The following is an 11016-nucleotide window of genomic DNA, read 5'->3' on the forward strand; positions in this document are numbered from 1 at the left end:
TTTTTTAGTAATCACTTATTCTCCTGAGAGGATGTGTGAGTATTTCTGTTGTGTCTAAAATTGCTTGTGGTCGCTGTGGTTCGGCGTTACACACTGTACTTGTGTCCGCACATGGCAGACAGTCACCGAGGACAGAAAACCAGGAATAAATCACCGTGTTTGAACGGGAGGTAGCTCCCAGGTTTCTTTCTCTGAGCTCTTTCCTCATTGCACATACAGCAGAACAATGACCCTTATCAACAACGGCATTTATTTAACTGCTCCACTGTACAAGAACTTAAGGACACAGTAAAACGCTGCAGCACTGCTGCTTTTACCACGTCCCGCTCATTCAGATAGTCAGATCTATCCTGTTAATAAGTAGCAAGCTCAAACCCTTTTGTTGAGTAAAGAGCCTGAAGCAGGTGTTTAAAACCAGTTCAGCTGATTCTCTTAAAGAAAATAAGGTAATAAATCATGTGTTCGTGATCACTGCCAACAAATTCAAACGTTTGCTTTACTGACTGCTTAAAGATTTTTTTTTTTTTTTTTTAAATACAACAGTGATGTTCAGTGAAGGGTTTTGTTGATGTACAGAACATTTTTTAGATGTTTTTCAGTATTCATATCCAACAAAATAAATAACATTAGAATAAAAAGCTGCAACAGCTCAACTATCAACTAAATATTTTTAGTTAAATATTTTGTTGTTTTTACTTGTCAGTGTTGTCATGTATTCGGGGTATAAGTGGAAAATGACAACGCGAAAACCTGGATGGCCGCTTTATGAAAGATGTTTAATTCCAAACGAGGACTTTCCTGTTTGATTCATCATGATCAAATCTCTTGTCTGCTATATTTCTGGGTTTTTATCCTCTGAATGTGACCGTTCCACTGTGTCCTGCCAGCTTGGTTAGATAACTATCAACACAAACCTTTTCTAGGTTTATTATGTTCCTGCTACTAAAAACATCCTCATGCTGGTTCAAGTCCAGAACGGTAGCCTGTATATAAATCGCCATATTTGTATGTGAAGTTGAACATTTACTTTGACGGGAGGTATCTGTACAGATAAACCACTAGACTGAAGCATGAGGAAGCATGAATTTCAATTCTGTTTCAATGAGAATTCTGCTTTATTTAACACTGGGTGGATATTAAAACTTCTCCGTCCTCCGGTGGTCTTACAAAACCACCTTGGACAGGATGCTGAATTCCCAGCAGCCTCGGGAAATGCAGCTCTTCACCACCCAACGCAATCTCACCTGATGGGACGCCTGTCCCACAAGATGAACGAAATCTTCATTTAATTTTGTTTTATTTTGCAACAAGTTAGATCCCATTTGCAAACCTTTGGGCATCATTGGGCTAATTATATCCATCTATTGTGCAAATGAGACAATATCGCTCCAAAAACAGGGTTACATGACACACACGGGGAATAATGCTGAATAACATCTGATTCTGGGACAATTCTTTTGTTACAGAACATGCACGGTTCTCACCTCATGTGAAGCAGGAATACAACAACTCTCTTTTTTTCCTTGGTCTTGTGTCTTTCTATTTTGCAGCTGCAGCCCAGACCTCCGGCGAGGGTTACCCTCACAGCCAAAGGCTCAATGAGTCAGGACGGGGTTAATGAATGCTGCAGAGCCGAGGAGTGACAAAATGTGTGGCGAAAGCCTGGCAGCTCTTCAGCCCAACACAATGTCCAGACATTTCATTACAGAGAGCTTCTGTTCAGGACAGGAATGCTTAATCTGCTAAAATTGGTTCTAAAACGATCATTTAATTTACTGACTGCACATCTGAAGAGTTTGCAGATGGTAGACTTTATATCATCTCATGAAAAAATATTGCTTTTCTCAACTGAGACAAATAAATAGAAGTTAGGCAGGAACTGTAGCGTCCAGCTCGTGACGTTGTAACGTCGATGTGGCTGCGATATGCATGATGGAACCAGTCCCATGTCAATAGATGTGGCCTCTCCTTCAGTGGAGGTCAACACTGTGCAGTGAAACATGTTTATGAAACAGTAACGAACTTAGAAAACTGTTCGTACCACACAGAGCGACTGTTTTACGTCTCGCGTTTGCAGAAAAATCCAGCTCAAGATGAGGAGTCTCGGCGAAGGCCGATCCTTCTGACCTCAGAGGCGGGATTACCTCACTCAGAAAGGTTAGAATACTCCGGTCTCGCCACATTCTCTGCTTGTCAATCCCATTAGCTTCCAGCGGCACAGACCCAGCTGTTCAGCCCAGGACGCTCCCCTAATGAGCTCCATTAGCAGTATTACCTGCATCCGGCGAGCGCAGGGGTCGCGGGGGGTCAACAGTAGACCTGACGGTGAGATTAAATTACCCCTCCGGGAGACAGGGGCGGGTGGCTGTCTACAGTAACAGCCACTCCCCCCCCCCCCCCCCCAATCCGGCCGCAAAGAGAGACGTCAGAACGGAGAGAGTTTAACGCGCCCGATTTTCAACTCGCACGCCGCCTCTGATCTCATTTCCAAACCCTGCTGAGCTGAGAAATGGGCCTGTCAGTGCTACAGGAAGAGGGAGCGTGTGCCGTGACCACGTGGCCGCGACCGGCGCAGAGCGGAAGCGGTGCGATCGGGAAGGGGTTTCAATGCAGCTGCACGGGACTCGGGATTCATGACAGGCAATCAAGACACCACACACTGATATAGTATAGTGTGTGTGTGTGTGTGTGTGTATGTGTGTGTGTGTGTGTGTGTGTGTGTGTGTGTGTGTGTGTGTGTGTGTGCGCAGTTGACTGAGCACAGAAACAACAATTGTGGGTGAGAACGCATGAAACACAAAAGAAAAAAATGCGTACATTGAATATTAAAATATATGTTGGGATAAGAAGAAGCGTGTCAGACATGCAGCCCGAAGACTTTGTATTAAATGTCGATGAAGCAATGGAGTTTTAGCTGTTTCAGAATATGTAATTTAGCTGATATAGCTGAGAGCAAATGGTTGGAGGAGTCTGACAGGCAAAGCTACCCTACTAACGGAAACAAACGACGGTGATCTGCATTGTGTCCGCAACACAAAAAGGGCCCTTGTTTGTGGTAAAGCGCCCAAAAACAGTCGATTCATTGGAGGATTTGAACGGTAGCACAATTCAACACAATATGCAGCAGCAGAATGTGTGAAATATCAGCCAGTTAGCCAACACGTGGACAAAAACAAGGCTTCTCTCTGCCAAACGCACACATGCTCCACAGGGTTTCGGTTTCTTAGAGGGCAGTTTGAGCAGCATGTTCCGCGAAGCGCTGCCTCCATATGTCCGCACACAGGCCACTTCCATTCAGGTTGTGGATATGAAACAGATTAAAAACAGGCGCGATGCGCTTCAAGGTGAAAGACTCACGGCGGAGCAGCGAGATGGAAGACTGACCATGTTCTTGTACTTTTCACAGGAGTGTTTTACAATATTTGACATATTTTATAATCAGTCATTCACATAAAATATTTCAAAAGTTTTCCAGGTTCATGCTGAATCAGCTTGTTTAATTAGCTTTCTCGCCGCGGTTTTGACTATTTTTGATGCTTCAGTTCGTCCTGTTGGAGTTTTTCTTCGAATCAAAACAATAGCTGCCGAATAAAAACCACATCTGACGCCCAGGAGCACTCTTCATGATAATCCTTGTTTACACAGTTAGCAGAATTCAAAAACAGCTCATCGAAAGCGGCTGCCGTTACTTGCCAGCAGCCGCCAATATTTCTGAGGGGAGCCGGACAAAGAGGAGAAAAAACCTCAATTACGGCGATCTGGAGGCAGCGGAGCTCTGTGTGGGATCAGGAGCCCCGCCGAGTACTGAGGAGCTTCAGGAGAGCTCTGCGGGCGCAGCCGGCAGTGATTCAGTCTGAACGCAGGTACTGGAACATCTCTCACACACACACACACACATCTGTCTGAGTCATCCCACAGGTATTCACAACTACCTCACTAACAGGGGGGGGAGAAAAAAAAGTAAGAGAATGAGACGTGAAAAAAAAAAAAAAAAAAAGAGTCCTGCTTCAGAGCAGGAGGCTTCAGAGAGCGCGGCTCAGTCTTGTCTCGGAGACGCAGCCCGAGGCGGCGGATTCTGAAGACGTACTCTTTAGAGCTCCCAAAGTGTCTGCAAACACCGCTGCTCATTAAGCGTCGGTTTACAACCCTGAGCTAACGGCGAGCAAATGGGAGAAACACAATTAACCACAGGAGAGAGGGTCAGAACGGCAAGGTCTCTGCTGTTGGTAGATTCACTCCACAAAATAAAGAAACGTGGTCGATGGGTGGTCACTGCAGCACTTTGATGACTCCCGCCCGAGTCAAACAAAAACAAATCCTTCACAAACTGAAAGCAAAACAAGCATTTTGCTTTGATTTGAAAGTAGAGGCTCTGCTTTCCTAATTTCAGCCATCCTGATTTTGTTTTCTAACGGAGCTAATAATCAAACTTTCAGGTCATAGTTAAATTAATGCTGGATAATTGATACTGAATTCAGAGATTTTCCAAGAAAACTGAGCACTTGTTTTCTTGAAGTGGATATTTTCATGCTCAGTCTGTGGAGATCACCGAGTTCAAGGACTCCAGTTTCAATCAACATGTGAAGAACTGCTTCAAAGATGAGTCAGAATTATCCAATATATGTTGATTTTCGCTACTATTCAACAACTCAAGAGTTGAGCGCCATGACTCAGTCGAGTGGAGGGGAGTCAACAGAAGTCCAACTTGGTCGTCTAGCCATGCGAATGTCTGTGTACTCTCCACTGTTCATGTTGCTGTGTAAACACAAGAAGTTTTTTTTTCTGGAATAAAAATGCAGAATAAAATGGGTTTTCGCCAAGAAAAAGAAATGTTCTCCTCTAAATTGAATGACTCAAACATTGTTTAAACTTCACTCCAATAAACCAGCTGTTAGTTTCCTTTTCATTACAACTTTCAAAACACGGTCACACCCTCGCAGTGTTTCTTTTGCAATATAACTCACTTCATGGACTGTACGACAGATGTCTAAGAGGAGGAAAAAATCATGAGTGAAGATTTCTCCTTTAAACCAGCTGACATACATGTTTTTGACCACCATGCATTCCTATATGTAAGTCCTTCGTCTCTCCTCGACATCTTCAAACCTGTGAAACAACCAGGAAGCTGCAGGAAATGTGTCCTGCTACAGGTATATCCCATTAAGACAGGGCCTGGATCTGGCTCTGGAGGGTCGGGGGAGACAGAAACATTCACACCTTTCAACAATTTCTGGGCCAATTCATCTGAAAAGGACACCTGAGAAGTTGGGGAATACTCACAGTGGAAATGTAGGCGATAAAGTGTCAAAGAACAGGAAAAACTCAGCTTAGAACCTTTGTAGGAGCCCATTGAGATTAAGCCTGGGTAAGGTTTAACCTGACCAATCAATAATGTCAATGACGAGGGAAAACAGTTTTGCCTATTTGCTTGGTAAATTTTCAAAATTTCAGACATAGTTTTCAAATTGTTGCTGTGTAAACGCAAAATTTTTCTAAAACGAAAATGCAAAAGCCACTAGTCCATCCACAACAGAAACTGAACGCTTCGCCAGGTCAGAAATCACCTACTCCTACATGTGAGGATGATTCCTTTTTTAAATGTTTGGGCACATTTAGAGACAAAAATGTAGCATTGAGAGAATCAATCAGATCGAGTGGACATGTGAAGGAGAAAGACTTTAATCGCCGAGCGCCACCAGCTCTTCATTTGGAAAAGCCATCGACTGTGTGTTATGACTGTTAAAGCACACGCGCTCTGACCTTTTCCTTATCATAAATCACACACTACTGTTCGCCTGCCAGGATTTTGTTTAACCCAATTTGTCACCGAGGACTCCCCTTCCACCCTCGCTCAGTGGGAACGGGAGCGCGGGATTAGTGGGCGGATCAAAGCACGCCATCCAAACCTCTCTCTCTCTCGCTCTCTCGCCTTGTAATCAAGTCAGGGGCTGATAAGTCGACGGCCACTGTTGGTTACCAGGCAAAGAAAGGAGACCGAAGACTGCAGCTCAGCCTTGTTTTTATTTATCGTCGTTCATTATCCTTTTCTCTGTGCGTCTGAGCAGGTGGTGAATGAAATGTCCAAATATAAAGGATCTCATGTCCAGCAGACGCTTCCAGGCGCTTGTTTGGTCCAACAAATGATTTCATGCCCAAGATGATCAATCTAACAATCTATAAAACACAAGAAACTGGAAGGTCTCCTTTTAGTCCTTTATGAAGCACTAATTTGAAATATCTGGAAAGGGAAAATATTACATCATTGCAGAATCTCTCTAATTGCTTTCCTCTTCCTTTCTTATTCTTAAGATCTTCTTCTTCTATGATGCTGAGTCCTAAAATATGTTGCTTGAATATGACTCCTTTCAGTTAAACTTATCAATCAGATGGAAGTAAAGAGACCATTTTGCCAAAGCAACAGGAACAATCAAAGAACAACTGTTAAACATTGACTTCTTTGATTGCTGTTTATTTGAAAGAAAAGCTTCCAAACATGTAATCTATCTGATTCAGATGTGACGGGGTCAACAAGGTGATTTCTGGTGGAATCGTCAAGACAAAAGAAGCGACAGAGCCAGACAGCACGGAGACGAAGACACACTAAACGCACACGGCTTCACACATTAACCTGACAGAAACGGGTCACGGAAGGTGTGCCAAAGCCCATCAGACAGATGTGCTGTCAGAGGGCGATCGCACTTCGCCACGCCGGCTCCCCGACTTCCCGCCGTCCGGTGATGGAGGCCCTGCGGTACGCCGGGGCAGACATCCGACTGAATAAAAGTCAATAAAAAGTGTTTTGCCGCAGCTCGCTTGCACCCCGCCGCTGCGGTCGCGTAAACTTCATGTGGCACCCGGCACTTCCTCAACGCTGGCTGTGGAAACAAGACGGAGCTTTATGGAGGTGGAAGCGCGACAATCAGCATCCAAACCTCTAATCTCACCACCGTGTAAGCACATGTTCTGTTTGGGTGAAATACCGAGAAGTCGTCCCACAAGGAACTTACAGTAAACTTTAGTTTGCCGTTCTCGCCTCCGTGACTGATTAAAACTGAAAAACAGACGGAGCGCGGCGGGAACGCGTCCCGAAATCAAGCTAACGCTTCAGCACTTCTGATTCTCCAGTCTGTTTTTGGTTTTGTTGTTGTTTTTTTTAATGAGATGCCCTAAAATAGAATCAGCGGTAAACACAAGCTTGACAGATTGTAAAACACAAAATATTGGAGTAAATTGCCGTAGCAAACAACCTTCCTTCCAAACACACAACCACACACACGTTCATACCGATTAACCACAGAAAGCACGTTGTGGGACGGAGTCGGAGCGAGCAGCTTCAAACACACCGAGTGTTTCGAGTGGCTCGGAGCGCTGTCCTCAGACTTTTGAGTTTCCCACTTGAAAGCGTTGTTTAAATGAGGCCGAAAGTTGTTATCAGGGACGTCAAGTCAACAAATACGTTCTCATCCATCTTGTGTTTACAGCCGCACCCCTGACGGCTGTTCCTAATCAAACTTTTCAACTCGGATAACCTTGAAGTACCTCAAAGTTCAAGAAAGGAGATTCAGCAGCAGTGATACTGAAGTTTACACGATTGTTTCCTTGTTTGTGGCTTCAGAAGCTTCTATTCCTCTAAAAAGGGGAAATTCCAACATGCTTGATTTCAGATTTGAACTCCTGATAACTATATTTGGATTTCACAGCTCAACAGATGGTCAGTTGATGGTTAACTTCCTCAAATAAGTGGCGGCTACTTCAGACTAACCTAAGCGCCGATGGTACAATCATTGGCTCTCTGCCAACAGACACTGCCACACGGAGCACATCTTCAAAAGAGCCGAGTGGCGAAAAGCAACTAAAACTTGCACGTCCGAGCGATCCAGAAGCTTTTATTATTCAGTAAATCTCTGAGAAGCTGCCACGCCCACTCAGTGCAGCGTAAACAGTTCAAGCCGCTGCAGAAAACTCAAGCGAGGATGTGTGAATGTTTTACTTCCCCTTCCTTAATGAGATTGTGATCTTGGCTCGCATCCACTCACATTCAGGCCGACTGAACGATACCCAATTAACACCCTTTAAAAGTGAATGGAAGGCTGTTTCGGTTGTCAGATGCAAGTCCGTTTCACTGAAATGCCGCGACGCCCGAAGGACAGACGGCTGGATGGGGAATAATATGGAGCCGGTGGGGGGAAGCAACACCTGCGAGCAGAGGTGTCACAGCAGTCAGGGTGTCTGCGGCTCCTTCCTCCCCTCACCTGTCAGAACAAAAATACCTGCATGTGTGAGAAGAAGAGAAAAAAAAGGCATGCCTATCGCTGCATGTATGGGAGCATCTGTGTGATCACAGCTCTGCAAAGTGCCAGGAAGGGGGCTTGTTGTGACAGGAAGGTTAAAATCTACAGGATCAAGCAGAAAAAGGAAAAAAAAAAATCCAGCAGGGAGAAATGATATAGAGAAACATCAAGGTTTCCCAACAGGCAGAATCATTCCCCCACTGGGTCTCATTCAAACATTGGCATGGACAGAGTCTCACAGCGTGCAGCCCTGAGGCCTGAATCAATCTCCATCTTCTGCTGGGCTGAAGTTCCCCACTCAGACCGACTCACCTGTGACATCTGGGGTCTGAAATTGATCTCCTTCAGGTCCACTGAACCGGGGGAGAGGTTGTGCAACATCTGGCACAGCAGCACCCCATCTCGCAGGGCCTGTGCCAGGTCGAAGACGGCCGCTGAGGGCCACACGACCCGGTGGTTGGGGGGCAGGACCTTGCAGTCTATCAACCACCGCCCGCATTGCCTCCACTCCTCCATATCGGGCTCCTGGAGACTCGTCCTGTCTCTCTCTCTCTTTCTTCCTCTCAATCCTTGTTAAAGAAGAAGAAAAAAAAAAGCCCAACCCGCAACTCCTCGGATCTGGTTCACCAGCGGGGGGGAACGCGGCGCTTTATGGCGCACGAGCGGCCGACCTCCAGCCGGGCTCCGGATGTCTGGATCTCTCGCGATAAAACTCCCGATTTCACAACTTTCGCTCAATCTCAGCGGGTCGCGGCGCTTCAGGACTCCCGATCCAGACGCATGTCAGCCTCGGGGAACCACAACAACAACCCGGCAGCGCGGGGTCTGGTCCGCTTCGGCGGGCGGCGGCGGCGGGGAGCAGCGAGCTGAGGCGTGCTACGGGAATTTTCTCCTCTTCATTCTCAAAAACTTTTTTCCCCCGATCCAGAAGGCGTGAGCGGCGAACGACAACACAGCTGGGCGCAGCGGTGTGTCATGTACCCGATCCGCCGCTGTCTCGCGTTTCAGCCTCCGCCGGGCGATGTGGAGCCGCTTCAGATGTTCAGCCAGACGCCAGGAGTCACCTCCCGCATTTGCGTTTCGCGTCAAAAAAAATAAAATAAATAAATAAAAAACAAGTAGTTCCAGTCAGATCCGAGAAGCTTCAGAGGAATAGATGTGAAGAAGAGAGATCAGGCTCCGGTCTGCCGTCCAGTCCAAACGTGGCTCTCCGGCAGCGGGAACATGTCCGGAGGAAACCCGGAGAAACGCTGTTTTATCCTGGAACCGCGACTTTTTGTTTTGCGCCTTTTTACGCACAGCTCCGGCGCGGTGTTGTTGCCGCCGCGCGCACGCACGGCACAGCTCCGGCTTTCCTGCTGCGCTTTTTTTTTCCCCCCCTGCCTCTCTTCCGTCCTCCGCGTCCCTCCTCGTCGCTGTTGTTTCCCCCTCTCAGATGCGTGTCTGAGCGGCCGGGGTCCCAAATCACCGACCCGAGAGAGGAAAAACACCCCGGAGGCAGCGGCAGAGGCAGAGCCCGGGCTCGGCTCCGCGTTTCGGGGCTCCCGTGTGGACGAAACCCCCCCTCCCCTCCTGCAGGGAGCCTGAACGAGCCCCCCCCACGTGCCGATGATCCCGCGTGAAGTTGAGGAGTCTTACGGCGCGGCCACACTTTGCCAAAGTGGCTTCAGACTCGCAGGAATCTGAGTTTCATGGAGAAGCGAGGAGCTGCCGCTGCGCCCCCCTCTGGAGGCAGCGCGCTAAGACACCACAACAAAAACACCCCGGCGTGAACAAAACACCAATTTGTCAATCAGTAACTGTTACAAAGGGGAGAGGGAATTACAAATAGATGTGAGGAGGAGGAAGAAAAGCTCTCTGATGCTGTGTTTCAGTGCACCTCAACCAGGAGTGGACTATTAACCCTTGATCAGCCAAATCACCTCATTTCTTCACGTTTTCTCCAAACCGCACTGAATAAAATGAGAACCGCTGAATACACAGTAAAAAGTTGAGAGCATTTATGAAATTATGACAAATTCTGCCCCAAATAAAACTCCTTTTTGTCATTTTTTTCCTGTGCTTTCTGTTAATTTAAACCTTTTTATGCTTGTAAAAGCTGCAGTAAAGTCTGTACAGATTAAAATTTAACACTACTTATTCAATTTTTATGCTGTCTAATTTTATATTTGACATTTTCTGTCCTATTTTTTGTGTTTAATTTCTCAATTTCTCTCTAGGATTCATTATTTCTGTTCTTTTGTGTTCTGTTTACCCGTTTGTTTTGACTGAAATAGCTCTTACTTGGTTGAAAATGTGGGATTACGTTAAAATGACATTACACAAAATTTTATCATGTGCTCCAACATACCATAACAAATTCACATCCACTAAATCATAACAGGATTTTTACTTGTTTGTACTCTAAAGCTCAATAATCCTTCACTATAATCCAGCTAGAAACACATTAGCATGACGTTTTCTTTTGTCTGGATTGAAAAACTATAACTTGATTGGTGTGTTTAGCTTAGCTCTGCTCACTTCTTCTCAATATGAATAAATCTCTCTTTTTCTTTTTTTAAAACTATCATTCATGCAATCAGACAAAATCAACTGTATTATCTGTGTAAACAGTGATAAAAAAAAACTCCTCTTAGACACAGTAAACACAGTTTAACACACTACAGAGTCATAAACATATGAAGACTTTTTAGATTCAACTGACTGTATATGGTAATTTCTTCAT

At 45.7% G+C, this 11016-nt stretch overlaps 1 protein-coding gene across 1 annotated transcript in view; it reads right to left on the bottom strand.

The window, feature by feature from the left end:
* vav2 (vav 2 guanine nucleotide exchange factor) overlaps positions 1-8842 on the bottom strand; it is a 196499-nt gene extending 187657 nt beyond the window's left edge. Inside the window, 1 exon segment of the mRNA XM_030084142.1 lies at positions 8604-8842. Coding sequence (XP_029940002.1) covers positions 8604-8807 — 204 coding nt within the window. The 5' untranslated portion in view covers positions 8808-8842.
* Positions 8843-11016: the final 2174 nt, after the last annotated feature.

The sequence above is a fragment of the Salarias fasciatus genome (genome assembly GCF_902148845.1).
Source record: "Salarias fasciatus chromosome 7 unlocalized genomic scaffold, fSalaFa1.1 super_scaffold_4, whole genome shotgun sequence".
Classification (NCBI taxonomy): domain Eukaryota; kingdom Metazoa; phylum Chordata; class Actinopteri; order Blenniiformes; family Blenniidae; genus Salarias; species Salarias fasciatus.